At 32.6% G+C, this 20,457-nt stretch overlaps 1 protein-coding gene across 2 annotated transcripts; it reads right to left on the bottom strand.

The window, feature by feature from the left end:
* Positions 1 to 331: 331 nt before the first annotated feature.
* LOC127704873 (integrator complex subunit 12-like) lies at positions 332 to 19,523 on the bottom strand. Of its 2 annotated transcripts, none has more exons than XM_052209105.1 (8): positions 19,479 to 19,523; positions 17,918 to 18,057; positions 16,529 to 16,672; positions 15,895 to 16,196; positions 8,876 to 8,942; positions 2,989 to 3,081; positions 2,243 to 2,371; positions 332 to 1,237 (listed from the first exon to the last, which is right to left on the bottom strand). In XM_052209105.1, the coding sequence occupies exons 2-8, from the start codon at positions 18,044 to 18,046 to the stop codon at positions 551 to 553; spliced, it is 1,551 nt and encodes a 516-aa protein (XP_052065065.1). In that variant the 5' UTR covers positions 18,047 to 18,057; positions 19,479 to 19,523; the 3' UTR covers positions 332 to 550. The 2 variants fall into 2 exon arrangements, with proteins under 2 accessions (XP_052065065.1, XP_052065064.1); XM_052209104.1 differs by having other exon boundaries at positions 19,380 to 19,517.
* Positions 19,524 to 20,457: the final 934 nt, after the last annotated feature.

Genomic DNA, 20,457 nt, shown 5'->3' with positions numbered 1-20,457 from the left:
CAGTGTTAACAACAATGTGTTATACGATGATGAATATGGTGACATATACTTTCTTTTTACACACTAACAACATTAGTTGTTTATCAATATTGATATTTTTGTAATTAGGCACCAAATGACAAAACTAACCACAGTTTTGACATAAATGCCAAAATTATACCACTACCTTTTCAGGAAAAAAAACAACCAGATGCTAGAAGATTTTACAAAACCAAAATAAGGTAAAATTTTCTATTTATTTACATTCTTCTTTGTATTTTGACCTTCACCTTTAAGCCTGGTGAGCTACAATAGCACTGAGTGATTGCTCATGCAAAAATAATCAAATATGAACAATAAAGTTTCAATTTATTTATAAACTTCCTATTGAAGATATAACAGTGAACAAATTATCTATTGTCATACCTATGAACAACATTATAAAATAAATGTCTAATTAAACTCAAAGATCATCATTATCCAGCATGTCCAGTAGAAAATTACAAATCTTTACATCTACGGAAATAATAGGTTGTAACTTAATATTTATTGAAATTTTAATTATTTTTCATTATTTCAATGAAGTCCTTTTTTCCTGTAATTTAGCTGCTGCTTTTTTCTTCATCATTTGTAGTTTCTTTTCTGCATTAACAACAGCACTTGCCCCACCTTGTGGTTGATGAGATTTAGATGGCGCTGACATCATACTAGATTTACTTGTACTACTGGTACCTGGTTTACTTTGTTCTGGCTTTGGTATGCTAGGTTTCATATTTGCCTTAATGGTATCAGGTGACAATCTTGAGGATAGTGTTTTCATAAAGTCTAACTTTGGAGTAATGCTTGACTTAGAAGATTCAGCTTTCCCAGAAAACTTAGCTCCACTAAGGAGAGAAACTTTTTCCATTTGGTCAAATTTAGAGAAAATGTTTTTTGACTGACTAGAGGACTTTGATCCATCAGATTTTCCAGACTGGCTAGTTTTGACCTGATCTAATTTTGTTAATTGACTTCCAAACTTAGAGGAGTCCGATTTCCCCAGGGAAGATTTGGATTGCTCGGACTTCCCTGACTGGCTAGAGGATTTGGATTGCTCTGACTTCCCTAACTGGCTAGAAGATTTGGACTGTTCCGTCTTTCCTGACTGGCTAGAGGATTTGGATTGCTCTGATTTACCTGAAAGGTTTGCAGCTAGACTCGCCAGACCACTAAGTGGTTTAGCACCAGCATTGTTGGACTGATCTTTACTAGTCGATACCTGTAAAATATTTATTCATAGTTGTAAGAAATAATGGTGCAAAACAATGTAAAGATCTATATTAAAATACATTACAACTATTCTACTAATTTATTAAAATTTTAAGTAAACATTAACCAACAAAGATCATGGTTTATTGGTAATACATGTATAACTTTTTAAAGATTGATTAATTATAAAACCGATATATATACAAATTTAGAATTCTGAACCTTATATTATTTTCATTGGCATAATTTAGACTATCAACATAAAATAAGGAGATGTGTTATGATTGTCGATGAGACAACTATCCACCAAAGTCCAAATGACCTGGATTTAAGGAACTACAAGGTCCCTGTATGGCCTTCAACAATGAGCAAAATCCATACTGTAAAATATTAGTTTTCTATATTGATTTGTCTTATATTTTGAATGGCCCTTTTATAACATGCCTTATGGCTTTCCTCATTTGTAAAAGACCATACAGCCACTTGTAGATGTTCCCTTTCTTGACCTTTAGTATTGGAAGCATAGATTGTTGTTTCACACATATCTTTTTTTTTAATGTTAGGATATATCGAGGATTGCTTCTCTGAATAGATTGTGGTAAATAGATAGAGAATTCTAAATAAAGAACACTTATAATCCCCTCAAACAAAGCTGTAACAGGTATAAGGTTGTATGTTTGTCAGTACGTTTGCAACTTTTCTTATGTAAATAGAAGTGACAACTCAAATAAATGATATCCCACAAGAGGTTGATTCCTCTTTTACATCAAGGTCAGAGGTAACAGGAAAGGGTCACCTGATAGCATTATGGAAACAGCTTAAAGGTAGTTCAGAATTTGGCTTTCATATCCAAGTTTGCCTGACACTGAAGATTCCAATAGTGATTTGGATTGCCAGAGAATGGTACAAATATATAGTGTAGTGCTCTCCTTTTGTACATACAACCTTCTTTTTTTCAATATATTTCTATTTAAAGATCTTTAATATAATAAACAGCCAATTCTTAACAACCTACCTTTGGATCTACACGCCTAAAACTAAACAATGAAGTTGGATCAGATTTAGCAGTTTTGTTACTGGGCGCTGTTGAATCTTTTTCTGATGATATGTTTGGTAGTTTTGTCTTTGTGGTCTTTGACTGAACCTTTTGAAATAAAAACAGTATTTGTATATAAGACTTTTGAGATTAAAACTAAAATACTAAATATAGAAAAATTTTGTCCTGTAAAATATAATACAATAAAATGACAACAATATGATACAACTTATTTATTCGAATGTAAAAACAAAGTTGTATTCATTACAGCACAATTAAGAGTTTTTTGCCATACTATTTTGAGCAACACAGTGACATTTGTGGACAATATATTTCAAACTTTGACCTTTGACTTACAAATTTAAAAAAAAATGTGCATTTATACCATCGTTCTATCTTAATTTATTCGTTCATTAAAATGAGATACGTCTTGTAAGAAATCAGTCACTTTGGTTTCATGATAAAATTAGTTTATCATGTCTTCTAACAAATTATAGAAACTCTAAAAATTATAGGTGCATGTAGGGCAAATATCAATAAACCTTAATTGAATTTGGACAGGGTCATAAGCATTTGGGGGTATATCAACTAACTTTTATTTTATCATTTTGAAAAAATAAATGATACAGATAAAACTAAGTCTATCATGGTTTTTTTTTGTTGGCTTGCTGTTTCCTTGATGTGAACTCCACATCTCCTTTTAGTCCTTTGTTTATTTTACTTACCATTTTCTTCATATTTTTAGAGCATTTACAACAGTACCAAACAAACCTAGGATCATTGACATCTTGTTCTGTAACTGGAGGTTTGTGACACTCCTGTAACAGAAAAACAGCAATTTTTTTAACAATTCATGGAAAAATTAGCAAACATTTTGCCTGTAATAATTTTTTTCTAGAAACTTAATTTTGGCATTTAAAAGTTCTATAGAATATTTGTATTTTGTTAAACACTAAAATTTGTGGTATTACTTTATTCACAAAATCGACAAATATAAGTAGTGCATGAATCCATAGTAATACAAACAAGAGTATGTGTCCATTGGATACAATGCCCTGCTTGCACTTTCACTTTTTCATGTTATGTGAACCTTCAATTGGTATATTTATTAAACAGTTCACTTAATGATGAATGTGTACTAAGTTTCATGCTGATTTGACCTCAACAACCTTAAACCAAGATTCTAACCTAATTCAAACCAAGACTCTAACCTAATTTAAACCAAGACTCTAACCTAATTTAAACCAAGACTCTAACATAACTTAAGGTAGATTCACTTTATACCGCCATCTTGGATTGTACAATAGCAGTACACAATCGGTCTAGTTCTTTGCCCAAATCTGCAATTTTGAGACGGATTTGCAGTTTATGTGATCTTATGTGTAAGACTGTTTATTTGTATAAAGAAAAATAAGTGATTTATTGCATTATCCAAAATGTTTAAACAAGTACAAAATATTTGTGTTTTTTAGAATCAATTTTTCAACTTAGCCAAATAAGGGGAGATAACTCTTTATAGTAAAAATTTTATACTGGAATGATAGTGAAATTTTCATTTTTTTTTCTTTTAGCAAGAAAACAAGTTTGGTGACACCATTTTTTCTTTTTATTTTCTTAAAGCATATTATAAAACCTATATTCTCATATTTTATTTTAAAATTCTATATAATAGATTTCTTTTTATTCACAAAATGAGTTTTTCATGAACAATCTATGCAAATTTGGACAATTTTGCACGACTTGTAGCTTGAAAAATAGCACGGGGACCCATACTATTTATTACATTTTTGAAAAAAGCATAGTAAAATCTTCAGTTTAGCAAAGTATAAGAAAATTCTATCTGAGGAAATATATACCGATGATCTACCTTAAACCAGAACTTTAACTAATCACATTACAATGTTTAGTGAACTGTGCAAGTTGTTCAAAACCCTAATTTGGCATGTACATTAAACATTTAACTTCATAATGAACATGTGTACTAGATTTCAAGTTTTACCTTACACTGTAGCATATGTTTAAGGTGCCTTTCCGCATATAGCACACTTATGGCATATAGCAAGAAGCGTAAACTACAATTTACACACAAAAAAAATCGTACCAGTAAAAAAGTACCAGTATAATTTTTTTCCATACATTAATAAAAGCGGAATATTGACATAATAATTGGCTTTCAGCAGCCAGTTTGGTTAAATTTTGTAAAAATAAGCTCAACAATATCACTGATAGATTATTGTCTTGCAAGACAACAATTCAACCTAATTTGGGTCTGAGTGCATGCAACCTTTCATTAGAACCTTAGATGGAGATGGATTTCACAGCATGTTCAGTTATTATAAAGAAAAGAATGTCAAAATTGAAAAGTGAAACAAAGGAGCCACCAGGAAGAACCATTTTGTTGACTGATTCGACCCACAAAATAATTATTCTTCTACAGCTCAAATAAATAATACAGGTCAAATGATGATTTACACATTTTCTAATCTATGACATGAAATAGAACAGACCTAGATAAATCAGCATTATACTATTGCACATGCTTGTCGGTTTATTTATATTTATATGCCCCTTTAGCGGTAATCAGTGTCTTACAGTGTAGTGTAATCATAGTATCACATAATATAAACTGCATTTTCATCACTAGACTGGTAATTCACAAATTTTCAATAGTTGAGGGAATGCTTATATTTTATAATAATAGGGAAATCTCACTATAACCCTACAAGTTATCAACTCTATCAGGTCCTGACAGACAAGTCAATTGTTTTTGATATTTTGATACGAATTCAGCTACAAGGTAGAATCACACTTAGATCAAAGTAGCTGCCTTGTACCAATTACAGACCTGTTATCCCTCCTTTGAGTGATATCTGACTACTCAAATAATGCTAGTATTTTCCCATTGTTAACTTTCTCTCTATCTAATATAATTTTCAAGATAATTACCAAAAAGTGCAAAAAAAAAAAATGGTAAAAATTGTTATTTCATTCATTAGATGTATTTGAAGATTGTACTTTTCTAATAATTGTTTGACTATCTTTTATAGTTTCTGTAAAAAATGCAAAAAAAATGCACCAACAAATTTTCAAAATAACACAAGAGACTGGTTATGAAGGTCACAAAGAAATGTCACCACTTACAACAGGAATTTTACCTAGACATGAGTTTGTGTTACAAGCTACACTTACTTCGCATACCTTACAGTGCCCATGAGTTTCATAACTCATTACGGCAGCCAAACATTACTGCATAAAATTTATAATACAGATTTCTTAATACTTGATCTGCTTGCCTTGCAGCCAAATAAAACCAAAATGAAACAATTGCAAATGTACTTATTAACACTCTCTTTTTCACTTTTTTGAAAGTGTTCAAGGATTTCCAATTATTTTTTGAAAAAACAATATCAATTCAAAGCATTTTACAAGTTTAATAGTTCTACCATTGTCTCCTTCTGCCGTATTCTTTTACTCTTTAAAATCTCCATCATACAAGTAAATAAAGGGAGATTATTCTCATATATTTTCTTTTATCTAGGAGGATTTATTACATTATAGCAAAGCAATGTTCTTTTTTCAAACAATAAACTTTGGTTCAAAATTTATAATCAAGGGGACACAACTCCAAGGAACAACAGACAGTTCACTCTCAAAGCAAAACATAAGGAAGGAGCATGTCTTGAGGAATGTGAGTTGAAAATATTTCATTCTGTTACCTTTCAATTTGCAATCCCTTTTTTACATATGTGTATAATGCACTTATAATGTCACAATTATTGCTAGATACCACACAATACACCATGCTTGTGGCATTTGCTTTGTATGCACAAGTACCAAGTTTGTCCTACCTAAGAGTTGTTTCTCTTTGTAAAATATTTAAAGTCAGAATCTCTTTCTTAAACAAATATTCAATTCCAACACAGTTTAAAAAGTTTGATGCAAATAGTTTTACTAGTAAAGTTATTGCCAAAACAGAAATGTGTTACCCTCAAGTAGCTGAATACAACTGTTTTTGGTTTAACGCTGGCTTGGTATAATTATCTATATAAAACTTACCTGGTACATAGGGAAGGCACTTTATAATAACAGAAGTTTAAAAGTGCTATGTTTATTTAATACAACAGCACCATAATGACAATCCAGTATTCAGAAAAAAGTAGAGTGTCTAACAGTATAATCGTAGTCACATATTATCAAGTGTATTTTCATCACTAGACTGGTTATTTACAAATTTTCTAGTACTTCAGGGATGTTTAACAGGGAAAAAAATTCCCAATTTCACCACAAATAAAAGAAGAATGTGTCTAAGGACACAAATGCCCCCACTCAAGATTCAAACAAACGAAAATGGGACGGAAGGACGGAAAGACGGAAGGTCAAGGGTAACACTTAATGCCCCTGTCGCCTATGCCAGGGGCATAATTAGAATATATACCCTGCACACACTATCATGTGTCCTTGTTCAGTGAACCGTGAAATTGGGGTAACATTCAAAATTGGCATAAAATTTTAAAATTTGGAATCACAGATTTATGGACTCACTGTAATTTCAAGTTTATGTGACCACAACTTAATGGTAAACTACCATTACAAAAACCTTGAACCTGTGAATGTACTTGTTTCACACTATCACATAAGACTATGAAATCAGGGTAAAAAACATATAATAATTTATTATATAATTTAATAAAATGCTTCGCTGAGCGCAGCTGGATACGACTGCAGAGGTCCAACCCTGAACAGTTGGGGCAAAAATCGACACAATATTCACGATACAGGTCTGAATTTGGATTGTAATTAAATATTTGACACATAATAGGTTTCTGACACAGAATAACTGTAGTCAAAGAACTAAGAATTGGTTATATGATTTGAATTTATATTCAATTTTTTGCTTTTGTGCAATACACTATGCTGTTGCAAATTGACCCCCCCCCCCTTTTTTTCCTTTTGTGCAATACACTATACCCCCCCCCCCCCCCTTTTTTTTGCAAAAAATAATATTTGAAGAAATTTTCTTTTTATTTGCTGAAATCTGAAATGAGAAAAGATTGCCCACCCCCCCCCCCCCCCCCCCCCCCCCAATTTCTTTTTTACCTTCCCCCCTTTTTCCAAAAAAAAATTCTTTCCCTCCAGATATGGTCATAATCTCAATTCAAATTTCCAATGGAGTTTGCAACCATAATTACCAATTTAAATACATCATAAAAGTCTTAAAATAGAAAATGACATACATAATCATGGCTAAAATTAATATTCCTTTAATAGTAACTTCTAAAAATAAATTGACAGCTAATCACCTCAAGACAATACAACATTTCTTTATACATAATTTAAAATAACTGTAAGGGAGGTAAATCCAAACATACACAACATTGTACTTTAAATGTGTTTGGATTACCTCCCTTACACTGCTATAAATTGTCCATTAACCAGGAACCCTTGTTTTTCCCCCTTTTTTGCCCCTAATTCCTAAACGGTTTGAGCCATAACCCCCTGAAGCCAATCCTAACCATCCCTTAGTGGTATGGAAACTTGTGGTATAATTTCAGAGAGATCCATACACTGTTCCTCAAGTTATTGTCATGAAACTAGAAAAATGCTTATTTGGGCCCCTTTTTTGGCCCCTAATTCATAAACTGTTAAGACTATAACCCCCAAAATCAATCCCAACCTTCCTTTTGTAGTTATAAACCTTGTGTTTAAATTTAATAGATTTCTATTTACATTTACTAAAGTTATTGTCCGGAAACCAAATGTCTTCGGACGACGACGACGTGATACCAATATACGACCGCAATATTTCTTGCGGTTGTATAAAAAGTTCATAACATAATGAACATTTGAACCAAGTTTGAAGTATAAGGTGACCATAATTTCATGGAAAACTACCTTAACCAAAAACTTTAACCTGATACTGGAAGAACTAACAGAAGGAGAGAGGGGCATACAACTAGACTCTAGAAAACATTAATGCCCCTATCTTTGACAGGACATACACATTTTTTAGGTGATTTAAAATAAATGGAGAATGTGCCCCTGCTTGCATATAACGTTATACAGGGACATAAATCAAGAACGGTAAAAGTGAGGCCACCCAAATTCGGTCTTCATCTGAGTTTTGTGGTAATAAACATTGTGTATAAATATCATAACATTTTGTTGAGGCAAACTTAAGTTAGAGAACGGAAATGAAAAAAATTGAGCAATTTTTCCATTTGTAAAAGAGCAAAACTCTAGAACAGTAAAAGTCACTCCACCCAAATTCAAACTTGATCTGTGTTTTGTGGTAATAAGCATTGTGTATAAGTTTTATAACATTTATTTGAGGCAAACTAAAGTTAGATAATGGAAACTTATTTTGGGCATACAGACATACAGTTGTAAAGACGGACAAGGGTAACACTTAATGCCCCCTCCACTGCGGCTGTGGAATAAAAAGTGTTTTATGGTCATATTGCCAACTGTTTATTCCTTCATTATGGTGATTTTTATTTTTTCTTACACAGTAAGATCACAATTAATTTCTTCCTTATCAAAGTTTCTTTGATCTTCTCTTTTCATGATGAAAATCTGTTCTTGTATAAGTATTTGTGACAAATGCTAACATACCTGATGATATAAACTATGGCATTCCTGACATTCAACCAACTGATTTCTGGATGTCACATCAAATGACCTGCAAATGCAAATGACAGTTTATTATAATGTAAGAATCAGTGGCCCATTCAGGGGGCAGGGGTGAGAAGGGCATATGCCCCATTTGATTAGAAATTAATGGGGAATGTGTCCATGGGACAAAGATGATGCCTCCGTTTGGATATAACGTTATAAAGGGACATAACTCAAGAACGATAAAAGTGACGCTACCCAAATTCATACTTGATCTGAGTTTTGTGGTAATAAGCATTGTGTATAAGTGTCATAATATTTGGTTGAGGCAAACTTAAGTTAGAGAATGGGAACAACAAATTCAGCAATTTTTCTATTTGTAAAGGGGCATAACTCTAGAACAGTAAAAGTGAGGCCACCAAAATTCAACATGATCTATGTTTTGTGGTAACAAGCATTGTGTATAAGAGACATAAAATTTGGTAGAGGCAAACTTAAGTTAGACAACAGAAATAAAGGTCATAACTCTTGAAAGGTAAAAGTGACGCCACCCAAATTCATACTTGATCTGTGTTTTGTGGTAATAAGCACTGTGTATAAGTTTCATAACATTTGGTTGAGGGAAACTAAAGTTAGAGAACCGAAACCAATTTCAGGATGTACAGACGTACAGAAGGACAAATTTAGGGTAAAACTTAATGCCCCCTCTGCTACAGCGGGGGCATAAAAATATTAAATTTTCACATAAAATCTTTAAAAACATTTCGGCTCACTAATATGTGCCCCAATATCTTTTTTACGCCTCCTTTCCTTCAAAACCTAGATCTTACCCTGAGAATGTTAGGTCTTTCTATGAATCTTGACAATTTAACTAGTATAACTGATAATGAGAAAGGAGTTTTTTCTGAACCTACATGTACAGTAATAAACAAAGAATTATTATCCCTAATTTGCACAAATTTTCCCCAAATGTATTGTCATTCAGAAAATGACTACCAGTACTTAAAGGTAAAACTGAACAGTAATTATATAACAACTGACAAGAAATTATGTTTAATGACATTATCAACATTTTTGTTTAAATTGGAGGAGAGTAATTTAAAGTTTATAATACCAATATTTTGCATTTCAATTCTACAAATTCTACAGAAATATCCAAATATTGATTTATCAGCTATTTGTATATTTTCCCTTTGAACTTACTGCCTAATATTTTTCTATATCAGGACCTAATTCTCGAAAATATTAGGCAATGATGTCACTTAACAGTGCAGCACATCATGCATTTAATTTATCAATGAAATACATCCGACTTCATTCAATTTTTCTACGTATAAAAATAGTTTTAGTTACTATTTCATTTTATTTCACAAACTCAAACAAAAAGCATATTGTTCAGATAAATTTATAGATAAAAAAAAAATAATACTTCTATTTTTTGATACTGACTTCATCAGCTCAAATATTAGTCTTTAAAAATGTATTATTCTGTATTATAGATACAATAGATAAGCATTGATTCTTGAAAAAGAAACCAAGAGCCCGGAGGTGTGTCTCTAACTTAAACTATTGTGTTGATGTCTTTTCACAATTAAAGCCTTTTCTTTAATAATAAAAAGGTAATGTAAGTGAATTTAAATAACCCTGTTATCATGTTCAAGGATGCATTAATAAATCAAAGTTCACAATTAATTGGTTAGAAAAATACAAATATAACATAACACGTCTGTCTTTAAATTATTATGCATCTGAATATTATCCGTAATTTACAAAATAAGTCATATTCAAACTTATTTCTAAGTATATATAATAAGTATGTCATCGAAATATCTAGCAAGAAGCCTAATTCTAGGCACATCACGATTTACTCACATAGGGATTTGCAAATAAACATTTGTAAATTTATGTAGTAAAACAGATGAAATTATACTATATTTATACAAGAGTGCACACGCTAAAATGTCTCGTCTGCTATACTGACCATTAATTTTTATGTTGATATTCCTAAATATAAAGCTTTACTACAAGTATCACATAAACTTAACATGATCCAAGAAAATGAGGTCAAGGTCAGATAAACCAAACTAGAAATACAAGTATACCTTACAATCATTCCATACACCAAATATAGTTGACCTATTGCTTATAGTTTCTAAGAAACAAACTTAACCAGGAAAACTTAACATTGACCAATGAACCATGAAAATGAGGTCAAGGTCAGATGAACCATGCCAGACAGACATGTACACCTTAAAATCAATCTATGCATTAAATATAGTTGACCTATTGCTTATAGTATCTAAGAAACAAACTTAACCAGGAAAACATTGACCAATGAACCATGAAAATGAGGTCAAGGTCAGATGATACCTGCCAGACAAAAAATATAAACCTTACAATCATTCAATACACCAAATATAGTTGACCTATTGCTTATACCCGGTAAGTTAAGAAAAACAGACCAAAACACAAAAACTTAACATTGAGCAATGAACCGTGAAAATGAGGTCAAGGTCAAATAAAACCTGCCAGACTGACATGTACATCGTAGAATATTTCCATACACCTTATATAGTTGACCTATTGCAAATATTATAAGGAAAAAAGACCAAAACACAAAAACTTAACTTTAACTACTGAACCATGAAAATGAGGTCAAGGTCAGATGACACCTGCCAGATGAACATGTACACCTTACAATCATTCCATACACCAAATATAGTTGACCTATTGCATATAGTATCTGAGATATGGATTTGACCACAAAAACTTAACCTTGTACACTGATCCATGAAATGAGGTCAAGGTCAGGTGAAAACTGTCTGACAGGCATGAGGATTTTGTAAGGTACGCACATACTAAATATAGTTATCCTGTTACTCATAAGAGAAAAATTAATTTTCAAGCAGTCAATGAACCATGAAAATGAGGTCAAGGACAATGGACATATGACAGACAGAAAATTCATAACATAAGGCATCTATATACAAAGTTTGAAGCAACCTGGTCTTCTACCTTCTGAAATATAAAGCTTTTAAGTAGAAAGTTAACGCTGCTGCAGCTGGATCACTATTCCTATGTCTTGCTTTCTGCGGCAGAAGTCGCAGGCTCGACAAAAACAAACTAGAGGCTCTCAAGAGCCTGTGTTGCTCACCTGTATCTACTGTGGTTTTGGAAATCATGTAAAATAAGGTTAAAATCATATAGATACCCTAATAATGATTGAGGCCAAGTTTGGTATAATTTGGCCTAGTAGTTAAATTAAAAGCAGAAGATTTTTGAAAAGATTTAAAATAAAATGCTCCGCTGGGCGCAGCTTGATACGGCCGCAGAGGTCGAACCCTGAACAGTTGGGGCAAGTATGGACACAACATTCAAGCTTGATACAGCACTGAATTTGGATTGTGATTAAATATTTGACACAGCATAGGTTTCTGACACAGAATGAATGTGGTCTAAAAACTTGAAAAATTTTAATTTATCTATTCAAACCATATCATTATTATTTGCTTTTATATATAAATCAGAAATAACCAATTTAAAATGGAAAATTTTAAAGGAAAAAAAAGGAAAAAAAGGAAAAAAAAAATCCCTTCCCCAAATTTTTTGAACCCCCTTATGATTCATCACCACCAAATTCAATCCCAGCCTTCCCTTTGTGGTATGGTACCTTGCAGTGCAATTTCAGAGAGATCCATACACTTGAACACAAGTTATTGTCAGGAAACTAGAAAAATGCTTGTTTTTTTCCCCCTTTTTGGCCCCAAATTCCTAAACATTTAGGGCAATTACCCCCAAACTCACACCCAGCTTTCCCTTTGTGATATGGAACCTTGTAGTACAATTTCATAAAGATCCATACACTTACACACAAGTTATTGTCCTGAAACTAGAAAAAATGCTTGTTTTTTGCCCCTTTTTGGCCCCTAATTCCTAAAATTTTGAGGCAATTACCCCCAAAATCAATCCCTGCCTTCCATTTGTGGTATGGTACTTTGCAGTACAATTTCAGAGAGATCCATACACTTGAACACAAGTTATTGTCTGGAAACTAGAAAAATGCTTATTTTTGGCCCCTTTTTGGCTCCTTATACCTAAACGTTTTGGGCAATTACCCCCAAACTCAATTCCAGCTCTCCCTTTGTGATATGGAACCTTGTAGTACAATTTCATAAAGATCCATACATTTACACACAAGTTATTGTCATGAAACTAAAAAAATGCTTGTTTTTTGCCCTTTTTTGGCCCCTAATTCCTAAAATTTTGAGACAATTACCCCCAAAATCAAGCCCAGCATTCCCTTTGTGATATGGAACCTTGTGGTACAATGTCAGAGAGATCCATACACTAACACACAAGTTATGTCTGGAAGTTACAAAAATGCTTATTTTTGGCCCCTAATTCCTTAACTGTTGGTACCATAACCCCCAAAATCAATGCCAACCTTCCTTTTGTGATATTTAACCTTATGGTAAAATTTCATAGAGATCCATTTACTTAAACTAAAGTTAGAGTCTGAAAACCAATGTGTCTTCGGACGACGACGACGCCAAGGTCATACCAATATACGACCACATAATTTTTTTGCGGTTGTATAAAAATTACCAATAAATTGCAGAAAATAACTTTAAAGGACAATAACTCTAATAAGATGTCAATTGCCAAATGGTTATGTTAACTTATTTGTAGATCTTTCTTTACTTGATATTTTTGCTGTTTACAGTATATCTTAATGTATAATGATCATGATGATATTCAACATGTTCAAGATAATTAACAAAAAAAAAAAAATTTCCTTTCCTCCGCTCCAAAATTTATTTCACCCAGGACCTGTATAATGCTGAAAATGCCTTTAAATGTTTTTATGGAACACCCTTCAAAAAAATTTGGGCAGGGGTTCCCTGACCCCGACTAACCCACTGGGTCTGGGGGGGGGGGGCATTCACCCAATATAAGTATGCTGAAAGAAAGATAACTAATGGTTTATAGAAAAAGTAACACTGAATAATTCTGAAAATGGAACATATCAAGGAGAAATTATTAGCACCCCCCCTCTCTTATCATTATCTAAATTAGTTTTCAAGTTGTGACCATTTGAAATTGTTTTTTTACATTTTTCCCATAAACTTCTACAGTAAACCCCTGTGTTCTATTTTTACCAATGGGGACCATGTTGGTTGTAGGGCAGGGTCATCTGATACATAAATTCCCAATTGAGGAAAAAAATATAAAAATCACTATTTCTGGAAATGTTTCTGTCAACGATTTAGGCAACTTCCATTTTTCTTGGTTTGTCGTCAAAATCTGGATAAGAATGCTGTCAACAATCGCATTGTATTAACAACGATTCAATCATGTCAACATGTGGTTTATTATTTTTTTTCTCTCAATATCTTTGGTTTCGTAAAAGCAGACTGATCAGATACAATTGACGAAAATGCTATTGAAGTAATTGATCTCGTAAAAGCAGATGGCCCAGCAGGTTGATAAAAAAGATGTTTTTGGTCAAAATGGGCCTCGTAAAAGCAGACCTCTGCAGAGAGAAAAATAAATTTTTTTATATAACACTGATGAATTTAAAGGGCACTGATCTCGTAAAAACAGATCGCCCAGCAAAGCAGGTTATATAATATTTCAGAAACTTGTTTTATAAAAAAATATATTTTATTTCTTGCCTGGCTCTATTTCCTCAAGGCTCAAGGCAAAAGTCTGACTGTTAAACTTCTTACTGCAGAGTACAGGTAAAACATAATACATTTTCATTTTTTACACGAAAATAATGTTATTTCGTCAAAGATTTTCACATAAAAAAATCCCAATTGGGATGAAAATTCAAAATTTAATGGTAAAGGGTCCCATTTGAAAACACCTGGAATCATCCCTGCCCAGTAATTTCAGGAGAAGATTTTGCAAAAGATAACAAAAATTTACAAAAAATTGACTTTGAAAGGCAATAACTCCTTAAGGGGTCAATTGACCATTTTGGTCATATTGACTTATTTGTAGATCTTACTTTGCTGAACAATTTTGCTGTTTACAGTTCATCTCTATCTATTATAATATTCAAGATAATAACCAAAAACTGCAAAATTTCCTTAAAATTACCAATTCCGTGGCAGCAACCCAACAACGGGTTGTCTAATGCGTCGGAAAATTTCAGGGCAGATAGTTCTTGACCTGCACATGTTTACTCCATCAGATTTGCTCTAAATGCTTTAGTTTCAGAGATATAAGCCCAAAACTGCATTTTACCCCCATGTTCTATTTTTAGCCATGGCGGCTACATTTTTAAACTAGATACCCTAAGGATAATTTAGGCCAAGTTTGGTTAATTTTGGCCCAGCAGTTTCAGAGGAGATGATTTTTGTAAAAGTTAAAGAAGACGACGATGTATGACAGACGCCAAGTGATGAGGAAAGCTCACTTGGCCCTCTGGGCCAGGTGAGCTAAAAAGGACAAATAGAATGTAATTATTTTCTTTTCAAAAATGTGAAAGACAATAATAATCAAAAATTAAATGAGAAAACCCACTATTATTACAAAAAATCCACAATAACATACAGAATAAGAAAAACGAAAACAATAAAGAATAGGGACAACAAAGAGAAAACAGGGATTTGAACCTAAACTGACAAGTCTCTAGAAAAAGAAACCACAGTAAACGAATAGGCTGACATCACAGCAATGGTTTAAAAATGTATTACATGTAATCAATATATATAAATATCAAATCCATGAAAATAAGTACACCACAAATAATGGTAAGGTTAAAGTTGTTTTTGTGTTTTGGTCTTTTTTCCTTATAATATATGCAATAGGTCAACACTATTTGATGTATGGAAATATTTTGTGATGTACATGTCAGTCTGGCAGGTTTTATTTGACCTTGACCTCATTGTCACGGTTCTGTTTTTCTTAAACTATAATTTGTTAATCATAGATGAGCTATTATCTGCAGATGTCAACATATGAAAATAATTTGATCATGTAAATAAAATGTAAAAATTTATAAAACTTACTTGCAGACAACACATGATATTCCCAAACCAAACGCAAATTCATCAGCATCCATATCTTCCTCCTTACTCTTCTTCTCATGCTTTTGTTTTTCCTCTTTTACTTCTTCCTTTATTCTAACATCATGTGATGGGCTACGGCCAGGTTGTGGTGACTCCTTCTTTGGTCTTGACAAAGATGGCAAACCTTCTGGTTGAAGGTGATCTTTCTTTGGTTTGCTAGAAGGCTGAGGGGAAGAATGACGAGCTTTCTTTTCTGGTATTATTATCACGTCATCATCTGGATCCCTAGGTTCTTTTTTCACCTGACAATGATAAATTTAAGCAGTTTTCTTCCATATAAAAATAAAAGGTTAACTAAGCTTACAAAGTTTGCCATAAAATCCTACTGGTTCAAGGAAAATATGGCAGTACCCTGCAGTGGATACTGCAGTGGATACATCTCCAAACTTTGTAAGTACCATATATCATTCAATGCATGCATGAAAACTACATAGTCAAGTATAAAAATAACACAACGATTTTTGTTCAAAAGAGTTGATAGTGCAAAAAAATTCAAAACCATTACAGCAAATATCTCCATTTCTTCACAGCCAGCTTAAGAATTGAAACTAAACCACATTTTGGTATAACATACCTTCTCTAAGGTTCTTTTTTCAGCCTCTCTCTTTTTCTCTCTATCATGATCAGATTTGTGTGATTTCTGTCTATCTAGATCTGGTTTATGGGATGATGAAGATGATTTACTGCTACTGCTAGACTTACTCTCCCCAACTGATGACTTAAAAACAGAATAGAACAATACCTTGAAAGTTACTGTTGACTCTTAAAAGTAAAACTGTTTTCAAGAAATATAAGGCATACATCAATATTTTATTACCAAAAGACAACTTATTGTGTTTTGTGTGAAATATGCTAACAATTTAGCTGTTATGATTTTATCTATGCTTTACACATAATACATTATATTTTGTGACTCATGAACTACAGGTACACGTAAAAACATCTGTATTACACAACTGACTTCGGTTGAAATCAGCTAATTATATTTATAAAAGGAGATACATGTATATGGATTAATGCAGATAAAACAACAATGCCATATAACTTAAAAAAAATTGGGGAAGATCCTCATATACAATTATCCTTATTTATTAGTTACTTTATCCAAAATAAGGTATTTCAGATTTCAAAACATATGCATATCTATCTGAAAAGTATGTAAAGTTTACAACTTTATCTGCGATAGGGAACATGCAAATTTCAAACACTGGTGTAAAAAAAACATTAAATGTTAAATATACTCTTCAACTCATATAAAGATGAACAAAAACACAAGTTACATATGTACTCTGTTTATCCAAGAAGCTTTAATTGCCCTGTCACAACACCAATGGGGACAAACGTTAACATTTTCAAAACTTTCCATGAAACATAATGTCAGTCCTTAGAATTTGATGGTAAAATATTGATCTTATATTGCACATGCTTTATACTAACAACCATTCTCAAACTATGGGCTAAAATTTACACAAATTGCCCAGTTCAAACAGCAACTCGTAAAATGTTTTCCCAATTGGTATTGTAATAGGGCATGTAGTAAATGATATGGGAATGTCATTTCAAAAGTCTGATTTTTGTTTAAACATGTTAAAAAGGTTAATTTCCAATTTGTTACGTAAACATAATATTACTTTGGAACTAACAATCTGTATTCTAGTCCTGGTATCATTTGTCAACCAGTCTCAGACTTCTGGCTAAAACTATTGTCAGAACTGGACATAATGATATCTTGATTGATGTTAGAAAACAATTAATAATGCTATTTATGTGTCATAATCTATAAATTTTAAATGTGATACAAGATTAATCTATCACAGTAATACCTCTAGCAGTACAGTAAATTTTAGTAAAATTACCCTGAAATCCCAGCAATTAGGTTACATTTTTTTTTTAATCAAGGAGTGTGAAGTTTGTGTGATATATTCATCCATATTTGAACATTACAATTTCAATTTAAAAATACCCTTTGTCGTTTCTTGTCTGCAATAACATCATCTAATAGCTTCTTCAGTTGGGCTCCAGAATCTTTTGCTTTAGAATGAAGTAACCTATGAGCTTTAATAAACAGTGGGTCTAGCTCAACAACAGCCATTTGTTTTATTTCTGAAATGAATATAAATTTATAATGTATTGCTTGGTGGTCATCCTGTTAGTTGCTGTAAAGACCTGTTTTTATTTAGTTTTTTAGTTATAGAACATTTGTCTAGATAGGCAAATTGGGGGAGGGGAGATTGTGTTCAAACCATAAAACTCTAGTTTAGCTACATAGTGTTTCTGTACCAAGTCAGGCTAACTTGACAATGCATGTTTGTTGTTGTTTGCCTTTGAGTGTACATATTGTTTTTTTTATAGTCAGGCGTTGGTGGTTGATGTTGGCTGTGACTAAGTGGGAATTTTGGAGATTCCTGTTATTCCTATTTGCATGAATTATGCATTATCATGTTATTACAATACTAAGCATTGTATATTGACTCTATTTTGGTTCCTGAAATGCATACAAATGAATATCGTGATTTTTTTACAACAAAGCAAATTCCTATTTATTTCATGTATATTTTTAACCTTAAATAAAGGGCCTGATGGGTTATTTTCGTTCTTCGTGATCGGCGCATTTTGGCTATCGTGATCCGTTTTTCTACAATTTTTTTTTTTTTAATATTTTCGTGATCATGGAAATTTATTTTATGTGAATCCTGATTGACAAAAAAATCAACTCGTGGATCGTGATGAGACCCCCCCCCCCAATCAGGCCCCTCTTAAGGTTCATCTATACACTTCCGCAAAAATGGCTGTGTTTACACCATGAAATGTTCTCTAAATGCAGACAAAACTGTGTAATTTTAAAAGTTTTAAATCCTGGCAGCACCTAGATATATACAAGTTGTATTCATTTTGTGTTTTAAAAAGAAAAAACCTTTTGTGGATTTTGCTAAACATTTTCTTTCCTTGCCACAGGTGGTGTAAAAATAAACAAAGTCATGTGAAATCTTTGAGATGGTCCCCCTCAGGTAATGATTGTATTGTATCATATTGATTGATATGGACAATAGAGGGACAATAGAAATCTCCTCACAACAAAGGTGATTTAAATAGTGTAAATGAGTGGACTGTATCAAAGAAAACTCAGGTGTTTATTTATTTCTCCATCTTCTGTGGCAAGGAAAGAAAATGTTCATCAAAATCCATAAAGTGTTTTAACTTTTTAGAACATAAATTGGACGTAACATTAATTTATCTAGGTGCTGCCAGGCATTAAAACTTTTAAAATTACACGGTTTTGTCTGTACTCAGAGAAAATTTCATGGTGTAAACACAACCATTTTTGTTACAGTGTATAGATGAACCTTAAATTAGGACTCTTGAAATCTGGAAATAATCAAATTTAGCCTGAAAATTGATGTTGTATAGTGTCCTCCTGGACTTACCAATCAGAAAATATCGACAATTCTATTAGGCTAACCAAAGAGGTGACCGACACTCGAAAAATGCGTCGGTTAAACTAACATTTACTGTAAAACATTAACCTTTGACTGAAAAGATTTTATTTTTTTACAGTTTCAATAAACCGGAAGTTAATTTTCTAAACCCCGAAACGGTTACGTTCAGAATGAGATTCGGAAACGCAGGTTGTAGTAAACCATTTGTTACACTCTTTTCCAACAAAATTCAGACATATTGTAACAACCTTTAAAAAGTTTTCTCCAAATTACAATGTATATAGAATGCACACAACCTTATGTAGGTTAATATATGATTGACCGATCGTGTGACGTCCAGTGACAAATATTTCACTTATGTCCAACCAAAATAGTCTAGAAAACAAATTATAAATTAGATGATTCTATATATTTTGATTGTAGAATGAATTCAAAAAGAGCCTAAGATGTTCGGGAACATCATACAGAAATCATCTAAATTGTCTGTGTAGTGTCAAGGATTTATATAGTACTAAGCGGCTGACTGAGTGTGACGATGATGCCAAAAAACGAGGAAAGGAAACAAGACAAGTGGAATATGTGACGCCGTTATACAACAATGGTAAATCAAATCATGCTGGCGTATATTTTACTTCCTAAGCGACGACTTCAAACCTTTCGATAAGATTCCTTAGTGCAACAGCTACCTTGTAAGCAGCAACTAGCAATCACGGAAGTCGTGATAGAAAAAACAATGGGATACGACTCGTATTTCAGTGCGATAGAGTGTATATATATGCTCCACATGCAGATGCTGCTCCAATGTTGCTACATGAAATCGAAAAACCGCAACGAGAAAATTAAAATTATTTCATTCCACGCAGTAAAGTTTCATTCGGTACTGTTATAAGACATAATACTGTATTATATGTCTCTGATACTGTCATGTTCAGTTGAATAGGTGAGACTAGAACGTCACAAATCTTTTAATTATTGATTCAGTGAGAGTACAGTATATATACGTAGCGGAACGTAAAGCGAACGTTTATTGATTTAACAACTATTAGGGTTTTCATCCGTATTGCGG

The sequence above is a fragment of the Mytilus californianus genome, unplaced genomic scaffold, assembly GCF_021869535.1.
Source record: "Mytilus californianus isolate M0D057914Y unplaced genomic scaffold, xbMytCali1.0.p SCAF_6, whole genome shotgun sequence".
Taxonomy (NCBI): domain Eukaryota; kingdom Metazoa; phylum Mollusca; class Bivalvia; order Mytilida; family Mytilidae; genus Mytilus; species Mytilus californianus.
The sequence above is the reverse complement of the archived record's forward strand: the minus strand, read 5'-3'. Positions and strand labels throughout refer to the sequence as shown.

Coding starts and splice junctions, on each gene's coding strand:
- LOC127704873 (XM_052209105.1), bottom strand. CDS start 18,046: ATGGCTGTTGTTGAGCTAGACCCACTGTTTATTAAAGCTCATAGGTTA. Junction 16,197..16,528: donor AAAAAAGAACCTTAGAGAAG/GTATGTTATACC, acceptor TATCATTGTCAG/GTGAAAAAAGAACCTAGGGA. Junction 8,943..15,894: donor ATATCATGTGTTGTCTGCAA/GTAAGTTTTATA, acceptor TTGCATTTGCAG/GTCATTTGATGTGACATCCA.